General features: G+C 33.5%; 1 protein-coding gene across 1 annotated transcript in view; it reads left to right on the forward strand.

Annotated features, from left to right (window-relative positions):
- Positions 1-23,165, forward strand: part of CCDC141 (coiled-coil domain containing 141) — a gene marked incomplete at its 5' end in the record, with an annotated part of 79,655 nt that overhangs the window by 44,776 nt on the left and 11,714 nt on the right. The window contains 12 exon segments of the mRNA XM_084289357.1: positions 544-732; positions 1,013-1,192; positions 2,271-2,420; positions 9,241-9,381; positions 10,596-10,778; positions 12,346-12,529; positions 13,704-13,813; positions 15,698-15,802; positions 16,478-16,558; positions 20,149-20,681; positions 20,683-21,030; positions 22,988-23,160. Of these exon segments, the coding sequence (XP_084145483.1) occupies positions 544-732; positions 1,013-1,192; positions 2,271-2,420; positions 9,241-9,381; positions 10,596-10,778; positions 12,346-12,529; positions 13,704-13,813; positions 15,698-15,802; positions 16,478-16,558; positions 20,149-20,681; positions 20,683-21,030; positions 22,988-23,160 (2,377 nt within the window).

Genomic DNA, 23,165 nt, shown 5'->3' on the forward strand with positions numbered 1-23,165 from the left:
AGTAAATAATAACTGACATTGCTTTTAGACAGTGCCTGGGGTCTGTTCTACACTGTATATTGATTTTCCAGAAGGGAGGTTTTGTCTGTGTTGATGAGATAAGGGAGAAGATGTTTTACCTTCAGCATCCACAGAATATCTTGTGGAATGCTAGCTGTGTATTGAAGTGACGCACAGGCATTGAGGTGGGGAGAGTACAAGGAGATCATCAGCTTTACTCTTTGGAGTCAGAGGTGGTCAGAGGCTGAGGTATATCATACTGAGTATCCTGCATCCTCTGAATACTGTTACTGAGTTTTAGCAAGTAGGACAGTCTCTTGTTCCCCTAAGCATCAGAGCTTGACACTATTGTTTTGATTAAGGACTGTTTCTGGGTAATAGTTGATAATTCAACCTAGCAAAAGAGTAAAGAATATGGAGAGTGCTTTAAAGAGGCATTTATTTTTCCCTAAGATAATTTACTTTTCATAGGTTGTTTTATTTCATAAAATGTAAGGGAAATCATGCAAACATATTTCTGTAATTTCTGCTCCTTTTTGCTAGCAACTGAATGCTGAAATTGAGTACATGATAAAAGTATTAGAATCGCCAAGTCAGAAAGGATTTCCTGTGAAAGAGAATTCTGAGAGAATGAGTGAGCTTATTCATCTATATCAAATGGTAAAGAACACGATGACAGAATATGATGAAATTTTCAACAAAACAGTTAAATTCCATCATGTTAAAAAAGAAGTGAGTATAATCTTTTAAAATTCATCTTCCTTTTGTAGCCAGCCTCTTTTTTTTATATTGGTGTCTGTCATCTGTCCTTTTTCACCCAAATAAACAACATTCCCCTGCCTGGTGATCAGAAATTTTGGATCTAAAACTGCATGAAATTTGGAGAATTTAAAACAAAGATCTGAAATTTAATTACTCAAAATTTAGGTTAACAAGTTATGGATATGAAAGGAATAGTAAGCTTCTGCTCACATTCAAAACACACGCTGATTTTCAGTTTAATATATTCTAGCTGGAATGTCTATCAAAATCAGGAGAACTGGATATTCCTGAAATAACTGAGGGCCCTGAAGATGTGCACCATGCTAAAGCCTACCTTTTGAATGCTCAGAAGAAACATGCACATATCAGACAGCTTTATAAACTGTTTATTACCTGGGGAGTGGATATCTTGTCTGCAGTGCAGCAAACTGTGAGTAAAATTAGAATGATCTGTGAAATCAGGGATAAATATGAAATAAGATCATAGAGCTATCTTACTGGCTTTTAAATGTACAAAAATGTATTAATACAGTGAGAAAAATAAATACAGAGCTTTGAGAATACTTTCAAAAGAAAACAAAATATAGAATCCATAGTAGTTAATAATTTGAAGATTTATGCTTTTAGAGTTTGCTGATATACAGCCAACAAATTAAGCAAAACATCTCGGAATTATATTTATTCTTCATTAGTTACTCTCACATTATAAACTGGTTTTGCTAAGAAGAAAAAAAAAACGGCATTTTTCAAATCTTGTTTTAATTTTTTAATGATCTAATGAAAAGATCTTACATTGGAAAACCTCAAAATAGGTTTGAGATCAGGAGGAAATTTAAAAGTATAAGCATTGGGGCAGGGAGGGAGAAAGCACGACTTTCTGTTCTCTAGTAATTTTTGTGCAGGTCAAGGCCCTGTTGGTTGTTTCTTGAATGCCACACCTATGTATGAGACTCCTGATACTTTTTAAAGGTTATTTTGCTTATTTATTCTCCTATAAGCAAAGGATAACAAAAGAACAAAAAGGAACTATAATGTATTACCTTATTAGTGGATTCCAGACTTGCTTGTATTGTGAAATGGATATAATTTAGAAAGGAGTTATATATTTAGGGCAGGATCGTCATTGCTCTGTATTCATTTACTATGCAGAAAACACGACAATCCCTTCTGACCTGCTTAGGTTATCCATATTGCCAGCCTGTTCTTCATGCTCCATGGCTTGGTTGGTAGCAGAAATGAGCTAACATCCAAATGGTAAAGACTTAGAGTATTCTCATTTCTCTCGGCTCAGAGAAGATACTATATGTGAGTTGTGACTTCGTTTCCTGGAAATAACCCCCCAGAATACCAGTGAATGAAATGTCTGTGTACTTGCTTTTGTTACAGGGGAGGTATAATAGTTTAATCTAACCCATTGTTACTATTTATGCATGCTTTGCCTCAAAACAATTTCCATTTTAGATTGATTGAATTAGTGTATGCCCTGAATTTCATTTGTTCTTTTTCAGAATTGCTTGAATGTTTCTGTAAAGAATCTGAAGCAAGAACTTGCTAGACTTGAGTGCGACAGCATTAACTGGAGTTCCAAAGCAGATAAATATGAGGAAGAACTGTCACAGCATTTCCAATACTGTACCAATCAAGAGGAGATAAATGAGGTAAATGATATAAATACACATTAAAAAGGCTATTGTATTCTATTTGTATATATTACATATATATACATTACTGTTTACTGTTACAGGCTCTGTCATCTTCATCTGAAATGTAAGGATCTTCAGATGTCTTCCTTCTAAAGTTTGAAACAAAAGTAGAATTTACATCTCTTGCAGTTGTTAAGGCTGTTTCTTGTAAAAGAAGTTTCAGTCTTTTAATGAGTTCACGATAATTTACTGCTTGACGTTTTGTCAGAAATCCAAGATATGATGCTCAGAAAAATTGTTAGAGGAGAAAAAAATTTCCATGACATAATATTTTTTAATTATTTATTTATTATTTATAGAACATAGAACATAGAATATAGAATAAATTTATAGAATTTATTATTATAGAACATAGATTAGGAAAAAATGCTTAGTTAATATGATCATTAATTTAACATCTTAGTAGGCCAAATATAAATCCACTCACAATTTAGCAAGTAAAATGTAAAGACATTTATCTGCAAAAATCAGTTCAGGAGAAATATCCTATAGAATGAATCTTCCTAAAGTGATCTATTAAAATGAGAGGTTGAAGGCATTAGCAACTGCACTTGATGTTCTGCAGATGGCACGTCTGGGCCTCCATAAAGTACAGAAACTCTTACCTGGAGATTCTTACCTGGAAAGATCTCATAGAATCATTTCATAGAATCATAGAATTATTCAGGTTGGAAAAGACCTTTAAGGTCATCTAGTCCAACTTTTAACGTCGTGCTGAAGTCCACCACTAAATTTCACACTAATGTTCCCAAAAGTGTGAAACATATGTAGAAGATACGCAGGAGGTGGTGTTTTTTGGAAACAAAGGCATTGAAAGTTGTTTTTTCTTACTTTATCTTTCAGTAGGTAAATCCATACCTGAAAAAGCAAGACTATATTTTCTCAGAATCACCAACAATGAGGTGACTGAGATTTCTATCCCAATTATTTTAGTGAGAAAAGTGTTTTTCTTTTCTTTTACAAAACATTTGTTTGTGAAAAAAATGTAAAAGGTGAGAGAACATGTGCAACAATACACATATTATATGATTACATACCGATTAAATATATATATTTAATCTCAGTGGCTGTTCTACTTCATTGTCAGTTATAATCTGAATGTGTTGCACCCTGTGATGATCTGTGCCTCAGTCTCCTGTGATGTAAATTCTTGGGTGATGGTATAAGGTGATTAGAATGTCAGGTGATAAAGCAGAAGCACTCAGGCTGAGGAGCCATGCTGTAGAAATGAATGAAAGCATGAATTACCTAAAAAATAGGTCCCATTATACTTTGCAGTGACAGAGCAGATTGAGAATATTTGAAATTTGATTTTAACTATTCTCGGGTTTTTTTTTTTGTTTTTTTTTTTTGTTTTTTTTTTTCCGAAAACACGTTTTCACGTTTTTTTGCTTCAATTTGTTGAAGATAAGATAAATGTTTGCTCAGCAGCCCATGTGTAAGACTGGCTATATTCGGAGAGAAACTTGCATTAAATGGTTCTTGCCTCTTTCCTTAGTTTCTTGGATGAGTGCAGAACGTGATTCCTTTCTAAGAATTATTATTCTTCTATTTTCATTGCTCATTCTACTTTTACTGAAAGCAGGATGTAGAAGAATAAAACAATCATCTCTTTCAAATTTAAATGAAGAGCGTGTCAATTACACTTCTTACTTACCACATCCTATATTATAAAATATGATGAGTGTCAAAACTTTTCATAGTTGATGGAAACCCACTGCAAAATAATTGTATATTTTTAATTAAAACATTAATTATATATTTTAGATTTTAAGTTGGGAATGCCATCGTGGCTGTATAGGTTAATACATGTTACATCCAGACCTACTTGAATGTTGAGTGTAATCTAACAGAAATACAACTTGCCCTGTGAATATCTTTTTATTTAATTATATTCCATTTCTATTGAAAGTTAGCATAGAAGATATTTCCTAAACAAAGCTAAGCTAGTATACCTGTATATACTTTAATCCACTGCTTCATTTTTCATTAATTATTTATAAGTCTGTTTAGAGATAAAGAGCAAAGACATTGCAACAAACTAAAAGTTATGAGTATTCACTTAATTTATATTCTGTTAATTTTAACATCAGAAGTTAGTCTGAATATTGCTAGTATCTGATAGAATTATTTAAAATAATCATGTCTTTACCCTCTACTACGTCGAAGAAAATAAGTATTTCATTTTATGTGCCAGCAGCAAGCAGCAGCTGCTCATAGCTGTCACAGAGTAAACAGACAGCCAGATAACTTAGTTCTGATTTACCAGTATACAGAAACTTTAAAATTGACAGAAAATATTTAAAATTGTGATGTAAATATATAAATTCACATACTTTTAATGTGTTGAATTTAAGTACATCCAAATAAGACATTTGGCGATTGGGACTCACTGGTGTTTGAAAACACCATACTTAAGTCAGACTACTTTACTAGCTCTGTGTGTTTGTAACATATTAGTACTTTTATGAGAAACACAGAAACAAAAAAATTATAGCATAGGATACATAGAGTGGATTTAAAAACAGTCTAGGAGGACAGAACAGTAAAATGTACATCTTTTGTGTGCTTTTGCTAACTTAAAGAAAATTTACAAAGGCCAAAAATGGATTTATGCCTTCTACATCCTGGTAAATATAAAGAAAGCTCGTATCACCTTTGAGATCTGCATTTGTAAATTTGGGCTTCCTGCTTCACTAACTAGCTTGAGTAGCAGCCTCTGAAGAGCCACAACTCTACACAACATTACACAGCAATGATTTGTGAAAGAGATGAATCAAGCATGCAGTTTAATACTGCATTGAATCTGCTAATGAGATTAACAGTTTCTTATAACCCTTTTATAACATCTTATAACCTTTTAATATGGTAACCCTTGCACTTCAAAACCCTTTTCACAAAAAACATTTATGTGTGTCTGCACAAAACTTGTAACAGAAGAGTGACAGATCCTGAAATAGGTTCTCTGCTCTCCCCAGCCATCTCAATTTTTTCCTTTCCACTTCTTTATAAACTTATGGAAAGGTATGACTGAAGATATGAATTTTAACCATGGAGAGAAATAAGCTATCTTAGTTCATCAGGCAGTAGGAGCTGATATTTCTTAGCGTAGTTCTCCACTTGTAATTTATAAATGCTTGTGGTCCCAGAATTAAATAGACATTAATTAGACTTAATTAGACTTGAACAGCACCTTTTTTCTTTCCACCTCCTGGCTGGCTTTACACGCCTGGCTGGCGTGTTAATCTTTGCCGTGTTGAAAATCTGTTTTTAGCAACTTACTTTCATGGGCTATTTTGATTCCTAGTGCTACTAAAAGTTCTGTGTGTAAATAAAAAGGGAAGGATAACTGGTTAATGACACTGAAATACCTTCTGGAAAGATTTACACAGAAATCAAAATGTTTTAGTGGAATTGTACTGTTAACAAAAATGAAAACATTTAAAGCAGTTTTATAGCTTGCTTTTTCATTTATTTCATGATCATGTGATAAATCTTAGCAATTGGCATCTAAACCCCTCTCCAGCCGTGTCAGTCCAACTATAGTTAGGAACAGCTGCTGGATTAATGACTATGACACAATGGAGAAGTCACAAAGTTCCATTAAACTTGGCTGAAGTCACTGAAGCGTATTAGTATGTATATAGACTTAAGTTATTCTCATTGTATTTTTCAGGAAATAGTGAAAAATTAAGATATGGTCAGGTTTCTGTTTTCTAAAAATTGAGCTATATAGCCTTGGTACAGTTGCCGCTGTTAACAGGCATTAGGTACATGCACTCAGAGGATAATATACAAGTCTGAGCTGAAACTGGTTTTCCACTGAGGCTAAAAGAGAAAAGTGACAGCAGCTGCAGACCTTTGACACATGAGCCATCATATCTGAAACAAGGCGATCTGATTTCACATGCTTCTTTGAGGAGAGCTTCTGTCCTTATAACCAATCGCTAGCTTATGTATGTGCTTAAGCCAGTGAATAATATAAAATAAACTCTCACTCATCTCTTGTTTTCCTCAAAATTAAATCAGCAAATAAGGCATTTGTGCTCTGAATACAAAATACTGTTCTACAGAGGTGGTTTTATTAACAGATTACTGTTAGGTAGATTTTATTATTCTGCATACTTAGGTGGGATAAAGAGTTTAAACTAATTGGAGACCGCAGTGTAGGTGATAGAATTCCCTTCCTTTCCATTACACTGAGTGAATACCATCTGTCTGTTCAGTGCTGAAATAATGTGAGAGAATCCCACTAGATGAAATGAAAATGAAAAGAATATCCCTTGATGGATTAACATTAGTATGTAATGATAATGATGAATCGCTAGCTTTCCCAATAACAGCAACTGCAAAATGAGCATTCATTACTCTCTGGAAGGGGGGAAAAGGAGGGTAGGGGAAGAGAGATCTTTATATTGTGCTTCAAATATTTTAACTAAATATCAAATTGTGGGTGTCACCTAAACTTTTTAACATTAATCAGGTAAGTGAAGTTATTTTCATTCATTTTTATCTGGAAGAATAAATCCTAAAGTAATAGGACTGCTGCATTTCTTTTATATTGGTTCCTTTGGATAAATACCACTGTACAGAGTTTATTCTACATTCTTCTAAATGCAAAAGATTGTCAATCTGAAAGAAGTGAAAATCTCAAAAACAAAACAAACAACAACAACAAAAAAACAACTTTCAGTCCTTTTTATATTCTTCCATTTCAAATGCTATAAATTAACACTTCCAAATTTTTTGTAATTATGGAATTGAAAAGTAATTAAAATAGTACCTTTTCTAAGGTATCAGCACCATATTTTAAGCAGGTATGTTTTTTGTCGCTGTTTGTTTTGTCTGGTTCTTTTCCCTGATCATTAAAGGCATTTAAAAATAACTGTAATATATAAAAATACATTTTACAGATGTAAATGAAATTAAAATTATATCACTTCTAAAGAAAAAGAATTCTGAAAAAAAACTTTTATACTTAAAAAGATATGTGTATATATAGTGCTATAAAGGTATTTTATCTGAGTGTGTTTGATATCGTTCTTTATAGATCATTACTAATACAAAGAATAAGATATGGTTGTATGGTTTATTAAGTGTATATGGTGTACACACCCATACAATGACAATTAAGCAAACAAATACTTAGAGTTTGGAGAAAAAAAAAAAAAAAAAAAAGGAAATAAAAGGAAATGCAAATATACTGTGTGTTATGGTAAAGAAATAGAGTTAAAGCTCCCATGGTAAAGAATACTGTCTTTACAAGTACTGATCGTGTATAACCCTTCTTTTTGGTGTGTTTTAAAATAATCCTGGTAAATTATCTAGCAAAGAAAGTGTACTTTCCTAGAACTTCATCAGTATTATTTCTATCAATCTGGATTTTTAAAATGTTTCATAGATTGAAGAAAATATAGCCAAATTCCATCTAAGTAACAGAAAAGTTCTTCAGAAAAATTAGCAGAACTATATGTAATATTAATTATCTCATAGACTCATAGAATGGTTTGGGTTGGAAGGGACCTTAAAGATCATTTAATTCCAACCCCCCTGCCATGGGCAAGGACAGCTCCCACTAGATCAGGTTACTCAAAACCCCATCCAACCTGGTCTTAAACACTCCTAGGGGTGGGGCATCCACAGTTTCTCTGAGGAAGTCTCAGCTGATAGGTCCCCCTGAAAAGTCTGGAAAGGCACTAGTAGTTCATTATCAGAGCTACCAGTTCATAATTTATATTATTACAGTAATCATTTCCCCTTATGTTGAATTTGCTTTACCAAGCCAGTGCTAACTGGTAAAAATACTGTCATAGTACCATGTTTATGTAGTGGTAATAGGTTTTATTTGGGTGTCTGTTAGGTGGAGTCACTCTGCTACCATACGGAACAGTTACTTAAAATGTAGGTGCTCATATAATCTACATCTTGATTCTGCAAAGAACCAGATTCATCTTTGTATGCTGTAAATAATTGTGCTGAAATGTTTGGACATTGTAAAATTGAGCACCTGTGTAACCTCTTCAGAAGCAAGGTTTCCAGTCTTATTCATTGCTAATAACTGTTATTTATTTCCATCTTATTTCCCCACAAATTTTATTACATATTAGTCCATAGCTGCTGTAGTATAAGGATTATAGAATCACTGAACAATTTATTTTGGGAGAGACTTCATCTAGTCTTTAAATAAATTCTAATAAATACATCAACTTTTCTGACTACTGAATATTAGTTCCCAGTATAGTGATAAATTCCTATTTGGGGGAAAAAAAAAAAAAAAAAGACATAAATGAAATATTGTACTGCAGGAGAAAGATACTATTTGTAAATACAAATATACTTGCCCAAACCCAGTAAAATGATGTTTTTCTGCAAACTAAATGTGTGTATACATTTACACAGCTACCATTTCCACCAAATGTACTGCTGTTTGTATAAGTCACCTGTCTGTAGTTGAAGTCATTGAAAGCTCTAGGACAGGATTGTCTGAGCAAGGATCTCAACCTTTGAGTCAAACCTTTTTAACTCAGATGGTCTGGAAACAATACTCAGTAGTCAGACTGCAAAAATTTTGATGTAGCAAGATTGAGTTTCCACTACTAGAAAAAAAAATCTGAGGAAATAAAGATGTTTTATGAGATGGCACAGTGTTAATTTCTGTATTAAATTCTCAGTGTTCAGATTGTGGACAAAAAGCTCATGGAAAAAAATACATGGAAGTGTGCTGATTTCTTTTTTTTTTTTTTTTTTTTACTGACAAATATGCTTACTTTTTCAGCTCAGAGAATCATTTAAGGATCTCAAAAAGAAATTCAACAATTTGAAGTTTAACTATACCAAGAAAACTGAAAAAGCTCGAAATTTGAAATCCCTTAAAATACATATTCAGCAAGTTGATACATATGCTGAGAAAATACAGGTAATACTAGAAATATTAGTCTTGATAAAGGCTTGACTGGTTGAATTGAAATGGCCTGTGCTTTGCAGTAAGAGATAACACAAAATGTATTGAGTCTCCCTTTCGCTGTTTGATATCATCCCCCTTTCTCAATCACTGACATATTTCATTGTTCTGTTCCTTTAATTCTTCAGTATAATGATCTCATCCCAATTGCTGACTTCCTAAAGTTCAGTCCTTTTAAATCCTGTTTATCCTGCTGTTTTTTTCTGCATAACTTTTTATTCTTCCTGCCTCTGTTCCATCACAGTGTGTGACCTAGTTTTCTTTCTCCTTAAAATAAATAAACAACTCATACATCCTATCAAAATTCTGAACAAATGAGCACATTCCCTTTTGTATCCATCTGTTTTCCTTTCTCATTTCATCATGTAAATTTTCAGAGCCCTTCTGAAATCTGTTGCCTAGAGTTGATCATGCTTATGGCACCTAAGAGGCCTTCTCACTGGAAACTTCTCTTCCAAATCCTCCAATGACCATTTTAGTAACCAAATTATCCTTTTAGTATCCGGAGCTAGCACTGCCAGTGTCCTCCTTCATAATTTTTCTCAAGGTTTCAGTAGCTTCTATGATTCTATTCTTGCTATTTATTTTGTTATTACTTTTAAAAACTTTTCTTTCTCCTTTCTTGGTGATTTTATCTACAAATGTAAATTCAGATCACAGAATCAGTGGGGTTGAAATGGACTTCTGGAGATCGTTTAGTCCAAACTCCTTGGACAGAACAGGGTCAACCACAGCACATTGCTCTGTATAATGTCCAATATCAGATTCTTGTGCAATATGCTAATATTGTGGGGCAAAAAATGACTTAGTTTAAATTGACTTGTATTCAGTTGAAGTAAGAGTCTGAAGGATTAGTAATATTATTATTTTTATTTTTTTTTACTTTGCAGATTCAGTCAATGTTATTTTATTCAAGATCCCATGTTTTATTACCAGAGATATTTGTCTATAAACTGAAAATTTAATTCAATTCCATATTTAACAAATAATTATATTGATTTCAATCACATTGTAGATTTGCTTTGCTTTTGGAAGTGCACATTATACTTGTCATTTTAAAACCTGGAAAGAGAATTAGATTTGTATATTTTTCGTACTCTTTTAACTTCTTATTTCTAAAAATATAAATATTTTTTTGTGGTGTTTAACATTGCTACATCTTTAAACAGGTTCTTAAAAAGAAGATTGATAATTTAGAGAAGAAATTCATTGACTCTTCAGGAAATGATGGTAGAGTCCTCTTGGGGTCAATTAGTGAGTTACAAAAACAGCTGAGTGACTTTGGCAAAGTTGTGGAGGATTACAGTCAAAATCTGAATCTCATGGAACAACTGCAACAGATAATGGAAGAGGTACTAGTAAACCTGAGATCCTCACTATGGCTGTAATAGCGATCCAGGACTGGGGTAAATAAGTACTTATTAATACAGGTAGAATTTGTGACTTCCAAAGGTTTGGAAAGTTCCAAAGTATTGCTAAAAGTTTAGATTTTCTTTGTTTTTTTCTTTGTAACTTTGTAGAGAAAAAAGGAAAAACATGCAACTTGACTATATTCTTGCACTGCTGCGCATAAGACCAGGTTTCAGCTTAGCTGTGATCATACTTTTGAGCTCATTTACTGTAGGTGTATTGTGGGGCATTCTTTGATAGCAGCCAAATGACAAAAGACAGGTTATCACAATATCCACTTGTCAGGAAGAGCTGTCTGTGAAGTGTGCAATTTTGGAATTGAAATTTAAAATATTCAATAAATTAACAAAAATGTAAAATGTTCAATATCTTAACACCCTTTTTTTTTAATACTCATGCTTGGTAAACATATATTTATTTTTTTTTTTTTGGCCTGTAGCACAGTCTAAGTCTTTGGGGGGAATTCTCTAACTTAATATTGCCATAATGTTGCCATATATTTTTTTAAAGTTTGTAACAGCATTTTCCCTTGCACCACACTACATCAGTGCATCTGTTGTGAGTCGAGCACATTCCTGTCATCACTGTTTATATTTAGAAATAACACTGGTCAAATCTCCAAATTCATCAAAATGGCTGATGAATAAAATCCCTTAATTATGGATCACAGCACTAAAGTATGTTTTAAAACATGTTTTCATTGTCCAGTGATCACATAAATGTGTTATTTTATCTGTTGTTAGCAAAGAAATTTAAGTTGTGCATTTTCATTGTTTAACATATGCCTTGCCCAGTCTTAAATTTGGAGAGCAGAACTTATTTTCCAGAGATAAACTTCAAGATTTTTTTTACTCATTGTGAAGTATCACCTTTTACTTGTTTTCTTTCAGATGATAGGCACAGTCTTAAATGATGATTTTAATGGTAATTAAGTATACTGATAGCTGCTTGCCATAATGATATAATGCAGGTGATACTGAGTGAGTACCAGATTCAATTCTCTCAGTATTGTTAACCAAACTTGTTATTGTTAGCCAAATTGTTTATTAGGGGTACATTCTAAAGACCTTTCTTGTAAATAGAAAGATTTTCAGCATCTTTAATGGCTGCTGAAAGTAACTTTGTTTGCCAGCAGGCTAAATCTAAGCAATCTTGCTGCCCTTACACAGGTATAACTGTGGCCATGATATGAAGTCTGTGAAATTAGACAGTAGATGCGCAAAATAGAAAGAACTCAGAAATAAAACGTTTTGCAAAAGCTTTGACTAATAAGTTCATTGATCTAATGATTAAAGAAAATGTAGCAGCTATGAATACTTACAACAATATTTGTATTGAAAAAAATGTTTTCCAAGTTAAATTGTAATCACAGTATTTAAGGTATAGTGTATGCCACTGAAAACAAACAAACAAAAAAAGTCTAAGAATAGTCCAGTCTATTCTACAACAGCTTGAACTGCTGATAATTATTCATTATAATAGTGTTTTATCCTTCTCAATCTACTTTAGTGTCAATTTTGCTTTGAAGATGTGAGTGCAACAGTCATTAGAGTTGGCAAGTATTCTGCAGAATGCAAAACAAGAGAAGCAATAGAGACTCTCTACAAGCAATTCAATAAGTTTATTGAGTCTACAGTGCCTCAGCAAGAAGAAAAAGTTCAGCAGATTATAGACCTGGCTAAACAGTTATATGGTGAGAAGCTGTCTGCAAATGTTGAAAAAAATAAAAATAGAAACAGTAGCTTAGGACAGAAGGAAGAGGATTCCTGGATTCATTATTTAAGAAGAAAAGGTGTTTTAAAGTATTGACTAGAAGAGGTGAAAGACTTCAGAACAAACACTTAAAAAATAGAAATATGAAAGTACTAAATAGTCTGGTAGCTATTTGGGTTTCCATATATAGACTGAGTTCACCCTGAAATTTAAATGTGGATGTCCATGTAATATTTTTGGGCTTGGAATCAAGGCTTCATGGCTTATGGTAATCCATAATAGACCAACCCTTTGAAGTCAAAATATATGAGAGAGTTATACTTCAGTGTTGGGTGAATTTTTACATTAATATTGTAAATAGCTAGTGGAATGTGATTGCCAACTTTATTAGCAAAAAAAAAAAAGTGGATTTTTCTGTAAATATTGAATTTGCAATTGTATTGATTTGTAATGTTGACTTGATTGAAAAGAATGAAGGTCAGCCAGCTTCAGGTTTTTTTTTTTTTTTTTTTTTTTTCTCCGGCTCAAAATCTTTTTATACTGTTGAAGTTAACTTTATCCAAAAATAAGGTATCCATCCAGATGTGAAAGGATCAATAGCTACACATTCGTGTAGCCTAGAAAGTCAAGTAGTAAATATAATATGTTTTCAATGCTGTGTTTTTAAATTCCTCTAATTTTATGTCAAAAAGACTATTTAGAGAACCGATCACCTTTTCTCCTTCCTTCCCTCCTTCCTTCCCTCCCCCCTTCCCTCCCCTAATCTTACCTTCCCTCCTCTCATACTCTCTTCTCCATTCTGTCTTTTGTTATAGCAGGGATCTAGGTGTCTTCTGGCTATGTAATTGGTCTAATAGTTTAGGAGATGCTTTGAGGGCGGTGGGCTTTTTAAACAATGTCATTTATCAGACAGTAGTAAGATCAAGGAGAAGCCCAACAGAAGACATGCGGATACTGTGAGGTCCAATCTCAAGTAATAGGTAGGAAAACACATTGTTCTGCATCATAGAACTCCAGCAAAAATAAGCACGGAGAAAAATAAAATTATTGCATTATACGGAGGATATAATGTATATTGACTGTTATACTTGTGTTTGAGGCATTTGGGGTTTTGTTTTTAATAAAAGAACTTTTATGTTATTTTGCCTTTTCAGGTTTTGAAGAAGGAAAGAAGTATGTTGAAAAAGCTGTATCAAAGTACAAAGAAATTCTTAATTCTGTTGATGAGTTGTGTAGATCTCTGAGAGAATTTAAGCAGATTCAGGTATTTTTCTTTTATGTGAAGAATATATTCCATCTGCATGAACATACCAGGTTTAGTGTCATCTATTATGGGAGTGTGAGATATTTCTTGGTTCACTTTTCGATTACCTGAAGTAATGATTATAACTCAATCAAATGCTACTTCTTTGGACACTAAATACTCATTGTGTGCCTTTTTTCACTTGTGGTTGTTGTTGTTTGTTTTGTTTTGTTTTGTTTTGTTTCCTGGACTTCTTTCAGACCTGTTACTGTCTTCAAGTAACCTTTAGGGGAAAGTGTCACAATTTCTTTCTTTCAATACCTAGACAAATACTTTTTTCATATTTCTTTTCCCTTGGTACTGAAATACAGATAACTGCCAGATCTATAGAATGCAAAATGATGTACTTTATTACATTATAGGAAAAATTATCCCAAAATACAAATCATGTTAAAACCAAAGTCATTTAAATTTAAAAAGCCTGACTTATAAAAACAACAACAAATGTATTAGTTTTGTATTCTGCTATGCTTCTTTAAGCATACCTAAGTAAAATGTATCAGCTAATCCAGAATTATGGAAGACAGTTGGAGGGATAGATTTCTGAAATAATGACTCAGTCTACTCCATCCCACAGTCTCAAAGTAATGCGTCAAACCACATTCAGCAATAGATGTTGGGGTAACTGTGTGAAGTTAGAAGAGTTAGAGGCTTAAATATCCTTGTTTTGTTTATGTTGAATGCTGTTTTATTTTGTGGAATTTTTCATTATTTCTTATAATATAAAAACCGATCATAAAATTCCTAAATTCCATAAAATTCCATAACATTCGAATTATCCTTTAATACACTTAAAAGCAGTAAGAGATGCCAAAAGTACAAATGAATGGAAAGAAACTTTGCCCTTCATTGCTAGCATAAAGAAAAATGAATATAAATGACAATTAGCTTCTTTGAGGTTCTCCTTCTGGTTCACATATACATAATGGTACAAAATGGTATCTTGTGCAGAGTAGTAGCACCTGGTTCTGTCAGAACAGGGCTTCATCTTTTGATCTCTTTTGTTAGCTGAATACAATGTAATACTTTGATTAATTTTGATAAATGTTAAGTTATCCCTTTAACATCCTTTTAATGTTTTTGGAGAACATTTTCTTTTTCCTCACACAATCATTCATAAACTATTTACTGACTACTTTAACCTTTCATTTATATGATTCTTGGAGATAAAATACTTGAAGAAAAATTTGGAGATAAACTTGGAGATAAAATTCTTGAAGAAAAATACTTCTCGAATATTGTCAAAAGGGAATTTTCTGCAATAGAGAGTAGTTATACAACTTATTTCAGATGAAAGATTTTTTTGTACTATATAGAGTATTCTGAGATTCTAAAACTAATATTTTTTTATTGTTTTCCACTGCATCTCAATAATTGATGTCTGAATCTTATGAGAAATCATTCAGCAAATTATCCAGACAAATAGACACCATGAATATGCAATGCCATGGTTAGTAATTCAATTTCGTGTCATTTTTAAACTAACAAATTGAAAGAAAAATGTCATATTGCCTATCCCTTATTATCCTTTCCTTATATCAGGTACAAATGCGTTCCTCAGATTCTTGGCCATGTACTTGAGTTCCTCAGTCTTTAGTGTCCTGTGATTTCCCTACCTTGAAAAAGATCCACTCAGCTTTGAGAAATGCTTTTTTTTTTTTTTTTTTCTTATGCAGGAATGAATAAATCAGGTTTTTGTGGCATATTTTTGCCATAAGCCATATACAGCTGCCCTGATGAAAGGACAGGTCTATTTTTATTGTTTAACTACACCACTGTACAGAGCATGAGTACTAAGTACTTTCTTCTGTTGTGTATAACCTTAATTTTATTTTCACATGGCAGAAAGATGAGTGTGTTGAAGAGTTGGTTACCGTGCAAAAAGAAGAAAGAAATAGCCAAGATGCATGTAAGACTGTTATAGATGAAGCAGAGGAAAAAAAACGGCAGGTCAGTTCGATTTTTTTTTTTTTTTTTACTGTTGTATTTATTTTTACCAGAACTTTATTTCTTCAAAGATTTTGTGCATTACTGGAAACTTTACTACTTTTCAGGCTTGAGCTTCCCTGAAATTGAATGCTGTCAGTGTACTCTTGGTATTTCAATTTCTATTTCAATTTTTTTTAGATGCCCCTTTGCCTTCCATCCAATGCATATATTCTTCCTTACTCACTTTATTATTATTTTTTTTTTAGCATTTTTACTCATCTATGCATCTTCTCATCCTCCCCTAACAGAAGAAACAGTTTTATTTTTTTGAAAATCTTCTGTTCATACTCTTTTACCAATTTTCCAATGTGGTGCTATTGCCACAGTATTCATAACAAAGACATCTTATGTTTGACCATTCCTCCTTCCTCAAGGGAAGGAGGAATGCACTCCCCTTAAGGGAAACTTAAGGGAGTGAGTATAGGAAGTAATAAAGGAGACTGCTATTAGCATTTCTCAGAAACCTAACAGGCTTATAACCTCTATTAACAAGGTATGGAAGTATTTGAATTATAAGTAATATGCTATAATAGAAGGCTCATAGCTTAGAACTTGAGCAAATAATGGTAGGAATTAAGATACTTTGAATCACTGAGGTCTTCATCAGAAAAAAAAAATTAAACATTTTCATTTCAGACGGGATCGGATATATTGTTTACAACTTCAAAAAACGTTACTGAGAAGAGAAACAACATGACTCCTACCAACACTAAGCAGGTATCTGCTTTTCAAGTTGAGATTTATTTATTTTAAAATCATATTGATGGGCATTCTTGTGTATTCTCAAAGGAATTTTACTCCTCGTTTTGTTGCTTGTCAGAAATAACACATTTTTACAGACATTAATGAGCTTAGATTCTCTTAATTACAGTATTAGAAATCCAATACAAAGCCAGAATTGCTTCACTTTTGCAGCAGTCTGAATAATAGAAAAGCAGTCATAGCAAAAACATGATGGGACAAAACTACAGCTGTCAGTAGTTCAGTATGATGACATCATATAATCTGCTGTATTCTTAGTATGACATTATACCTCAACTAAACAGCAGAGATCAACATCAAATAGTTTACTTCACTCTCACATCAAAACACTTTATTGACATTTCAGTTGCCAAAATTCCATGCAACAGAGATCATAAATTCTGAAGTATGAATTGCATGTTGAAGATCATGCAGAAAAACAAATTAGTTATTAGGTATGTATTAGCATGGTAAAAGTTCTAGAAGACAAATGTCTTATTTACAAATATATGGTAAATGAATGTGAAAGATTTCAGATTGTCAATGAATAAATGTAGTCTTAGGCTTTACAAAAATAAAAATAAAAAATATAATTGACTTTAATTCTTTTATCTTATAGAACATTTTGATGCCTTGGGGTCTTGGTCTGCAAAAGTAAATAATTCACTATGTGAAACCTTTCATGAGCATATGAATGGATGGTAGTGTATATATAAGTCTTTACAAAGGTAGGATGCATTTGCAATTGATTTAGAGCTCTAAAATTTCTATTTTGCAAGCTGATAATGTAGACCAATACTACAAGACATTAAACTATGTTTTATAGAGATTCAACTAACATTAACATTCCCTTCAGTTCAATACAGAGTACCCTCTTCTCTGCTGATGAGACAAAATTGAGTTTAATTAACTTTGTCACCTCTGTTTCAAGCCAATGAGAGTTTCACCTTTGACTTGTAGCCTAGATTTCACTCAGAATTTTGTGTCTGTTCCAAAAAAGCCACCCTCCAGAAAATCACCTCACACAGCAGATGGCCATAGCTCTATTTCCTATTTTGCTAGGCCACAGCCCTGTCAGTCCTTGTCAGACTGTGCATCAGCTGTCAATGGAAGAAGTGAAGGGTATGCAGAACAGCAAATATCAGATGTGAAGTATGGCAACTATGATACCTCCGCTCTTTTCATCACTCCATACTTCACTTAAAGAAGTAGTAGCTTCTTCTTGCTAGAGCTTTTCTGTCTTCCATTTTCATCCCTTCTGAGAAAAGACCTGGCCCACTCTCAGCCTCTCATCCAGTGAGACAACAGTATATAATTTTGTCTGCACTTCTGCAAGCTATATTTGCAGTATTACTTTGCTTCAGTAATAAGTAGCACCCTCTAGAAAGTGGGTGCTTCTCTTGCTTATTTGATTGCAGGTATCACACAAGGGCTGAAAGACCTCATACTGCCAAAGCCTGTCTGACAGTTGGCTTACTGCCCACTTGCAATTTTTTTCATCAGCACAAAAGCAGTTTCCCTAGGGTCATTTTGCAGCAGTGTTTCGAATAACTCTGCTCTATTCTGTAGTCCGCCTCCTAGGTGTGTTGACCATGAAACTGGCAGCACAGCCCTGCACTAGGATACTAGATTAGTTAGTGGAGGACTCCAACATTGTTTTGGCTTTCCCATAGTTGCCCAAAGATATGCCAATGTGTGCACATATGCATATGCTCTTCAATAGGATGGATCTGGATCATTAATTTCATTCAGACAATAGAAACTGTCAATTTGGACATTTTGACCCATGCGTTTGACTTATACCTGCTCAGAATGTAATATTGTTGAGACTCCTAACTTAATATTTAATTAGATTTGGTTTATTAAACTTGTTACTGCAATTCAAACTATAATAGCCTGATTTTTGCTGCCAAAGTGTCTATTAAAACTGCATTTAAGAAAGACTTGCAAATCTGGTCAGGCTTATAACTGACATGGTTACTTAGAACAATACTGGTAAGGATAAAAGAGCTGGGTGACAAATTTGCAAACCCAATAAATTTTTATAAGCAAACTGAAATCTATTGCTAAAAATAACTATTTCCTAGGAATAGTTGACAATTATTTAGAAACCCGGTAAAAATTTTGAATACATACCAAGTGAAGAAGCAACTCAAGTGTTTATATTTTTTTCTTAGTAATTGGAAAGGTGAAAAAATGACATATTTCGCTAAACTGGAAAGAGAATTATGTTTATGTCCATGATATATTCCTTTTCAGAGATATTTTGGGAGTTGGTGCTCATCAGAGGGTGCATGTGGAAAGCATTTAATACACAAACTTGAGCTTCATCTTATAAGTGAAATGAATGTTTTAGATAAAATAGACACAGCAAAAAAAAAACAAAACAAAACAACTTTCTTCAATTCATTCATTTGCATATTTGGCAAGGGTCACCTGGGTTTTAAATAATGATTTTATTAACTTAGAAAAAAGTCTGTATTAATTTTACCATATCTACAGATATGGATGCATACATACAGACCAAGTGTGTATGTAAGATTCTGCTTCTTTTTTCTTTTACTCTGGTAATTAGTGCTCCATTGATTAGGTTCTATAATAAAGCAATAAAACAAAACAAAAGTCCAAAGAACTGTGCTGCTGCAGTTGTGTACTTGGTACTGCCAAAGAGGTCTGGTTTGGAGAGCAAAGACACCCGGTGTACCACACTATACCTTTGATTGAACAGTTTATAGGTGACAGAAACATTGCTTATTGGATTAAATATGTTTTTAAGAGAACAACAAGAGTACATAAGAAACATTGTGAACACCTTTGCTGTGAGCCATGACACAAACAAAGCCTGATAGCCCAGACTATGTGGTTACACACTAAACAAAACTCAAGAGGCAGGCAGTAATAAATCAAATGTCTTTGATGTTTTGCAATTGAAGTGAATGCACTCATGATAAATCCAATTACTTGTAAAATATGATGGGTTCAAGGAAATAAAAAAATAATTTTACCATTAATTTTGTGTTAATATCTGAACAAGATCTTGTAACAACTGTCACAAAATAAGGAAAAGATAAAATGCTTGAAAAAAATATCTTAAAGATTTAATTGTAAATCTTGAATATGACCAATGACTCAAATAACAGAAGTCCAGTTACTTAGCTGTTAATCTATTTTTGTTATGTAGCCGTTTTCCATTGAGACGTCATTGTGCCATCTCCTTTCACACACACACACACTATAAATGCTCTTATAAAAAGAACAGGAAATCCACAAGTTGTCATTCGTTTACAGGAAGAGGTACTTTTATTGTTACTGATGTATTAAGTTCTTCTACTATGTTTTCTGCTAGTCCATCCAAACAGTTAGAAATTTCAGTTAACTTCGGCAAACTTTTCTAATGACTATCCTTTCCTCGTGTTTTGTCCTGTTTCTCAGAATAACTAAGCTTAATTAGAGGAAATATTCCAAATATTGTTGATAGCTTCTGCATGAAAAGGTGATGCTTAGTAACTCATTCTTTCTCTCTGTTTTTCTTCTTTCGCTTCTCTTCTGTCCACTCCTAATTTAAGGAGAGGAATAAATTGCCTGATATTCCAGTTATCTGCCCAGCTGGTAAGGATCTTGTTTCACAGGATACAGAGCTGTTATCTTCGGCCAAAGAGAAGAGCTTACAGACTGAGTTCCTGGCAGAAGAAATACCCTCTGGAGATAAATATGAGTGTATATCACCTGATGATATCTCTTTGCCACTGCTTTCTGAGACACCAGAATCAGATGTCTTATTTTCTGAAACGGAGCTAGAAGAGCAGTGCTATTGTAGTTCGCATAATCTGCATGCCAGTTCCTATAGCTTGCAAATACAAAAAAACACTATTGGTAAAAAGTTGATGGAAGCATCTGATCTCTTAACAAATTCTACTTATGCTGATGCTACAAAAATTAGAATGGAAATTCCATCTGATCAGTTTGAGAAGTTTTATATCTCTTCAGCAGATTCTGATCCAAAAGTCAGAGTAGGAGCTCCTTTAGTTTATAGTTTACAAGCAATATCTGAGGCTAGCACTGCTTCCTGCACAGTGAATGCCAAACCAGTATATAGCATGAGAAGTGTGCAAAACACATTTGCAACACCTTGAACTTCGTAAAAGCATGGCAGAAGCACAAGAACAATTGCATGACTTGAATAACTGTAATAAAACCCAGGACAGGCTGCATGCTTTGCCTGATGCATTCTCAGGTTTCATGTTTCAATCAGACGCCACCAGAAGCTGTCAGAGGCAGATGGTTACCCGAGAAGAGATTAAAAGTGCATCAGAAAAGAACAGCATGGCCAGCCTAACTGGACAGGCGCCTAACTTCTCCCAGCTTCTGTCTAATGTAACCGTCATGGAAGGTTCTCCAGTAACCTTGGAAGTAGAAGTAACAGGATTCCCAGAGCCTACACTGACATGGTGGGTAGCTTATAACAAGAAAAACTAAATATACCTATTAGTGAAGCACATTGAATCACTTATATCTATATTCATTAATCTATAGACTAGAATAAATGGCTTGTATCCTTACCACTCCACAGTTCTGCATGTTTCCCACTTTAAAAATTGTTTTGACAATTAACCTACTTGAAATAATCTTTCTGTACTTAATTATATGAATAATGAGAGTATCAAACACGTGCAAGCATATCCAACATTCTTTGAGCAAGTATGTCAAGAACTTTTTATGTTCTAGGCTATAACATTCCACTTGTTCAGTAATGTCATAAAAAAAAGGTTCAATCCGTATTTGCTGTAAGTAATTCATCTTCATTGTTTCAGGAACTTGCCACAATATACAGACAGAGACAAATATTTATAGTCACTATGTATAGGTGTGCACAAATTTATATAGAAGTGAAAGAGTTGTCAAAACCAGGAGAGGTTACAGGTTAAAAAAACAAAACCCTAGTGTCTACACTATGAGTAACCATTTTATATGAAATACTTGCTCTCTCTGTTTCTCACTTTGAATTGCTACATGTCTAATTAGATTTCTTTATACTCTATTGTGAGAAATACAGATATTGTTATACAAACATTTTTTAATATGACTTTTTAAAAGTTCCATGCAAAGATAGATAGGGACTGAAAGAGGAGGCAGGATTCCAAGACTTCAGTGTTAGTCCTGTATTTGCTGGCCTATTTTTCATAAACTTTTACCTTGTTTGCCATTCTGTCACTTATTCCATTAGACTTTCACAGTGGAGGCCTTCCTTTAATGAATTAAAGTAAGATATGCCTCTTAATCTTAACTTGAAGACGTTTATAATAGTACACATGTAAAATATATATATTGCGTAGAGGACAAAACAAGTAAACTATAAGCTCTTAGTAAGCAGAATTTTATTCTATAGCACTGAGAAAAATACTGGACTGTGCAGCCTTGGTGGTATACTCTCTTGGTATCAATAAATTTAATTTAAATCCAATTATTCTAGACTTTGAGGAGTATTGCTGGTGAAACAAGGTACCTTCAATTTTGTTTTATCATAAGAAAGCATTAATTTAGCTCAAAAGTATGTATACGGATGATACATGGTCTTTTTAAGAATAACATTCAACTGAAAGCATTTTGCAAACAATAAAGTTATGAAAATAGAAAATTAATCTTTGTGAGAAAAAAAAATAAGTATGGTAACACCAATACCATGTATGTTGTACTGATGTACACACTGTTGGATATATAGTTGGAAAATCACGTTTGCATTTGGATTAGGTTAAAAGCAGCATATACTGAAACACTATCAGGCAAGAAGAGCCAGAATTTTCTCTCACTTCCACTTCGTAAATCAGGAGTCAATACCAATACTTTGGTGACTGGTAGTGATCACTGATACAAGTGATCACCAATTTTCTGAAATAAGTCAGGTTATGTTGTTCTATCCTGTCTATTATGTGAACTAAGTAAACGTAAGTGGGCTCAGGTGGAGGAATAAGTACCTGACTGTTCTTTATGTAGTTCTTTGTAAGACAGAAAGTTTGTATGTTGCTTGTGCATTTAAGATGCTATTTCCCCTGATTTGAATATGGATTGACTGAACACTTTATTAGCAACAATGTTTCAGCACAAAATTGAGGGGACAGGCCTTCGTGCTACTCTCTCCTTGATTACTGCAGTGCGATAACTGGGTGACATGTCCACGCAAAAACATTTTCAGAGCCACATTTTCTAGTGTTAAGATTGTCTTTTCCAACAATTTGAGTAATTTAAATATGCATCCATATTCGTATATAACTTGGAAAAAGGATTGAGAGCATGACAGTGAACTCTCTCTTGCTGCCAACTTTGTGTTATAGAGGTTTTCTTAATTTGGAAGTTTCTGCTTGACATACATGATACAAATCTGACGTGAAAACTGACTCTCTGCTTCAGGTACAAGAAGGGCCAGAAAGTGACTGCAGATGAGCACTTAAAGCTCTTACAAAAGGAGACAAAGCATACTTTACTCATTCAGAAGGTGTGTGATAAAGATGCTGGGCTCTATGTTGTTCGGGCTAAAAATTCTAGTGGCACCATATCATCAAGTGCCATTCTCCACGTGAAAGGTAAC

This window comes from Netta rufina (genome assembly GCF_964035555.1).
Source record: "Netta rufina genome assembly, chromosome: 6".
NCBI lineage: Eukaryota > Metazoa > Chordata > Aves > Anseriformes > Anatidae > Netta > Netta rufina.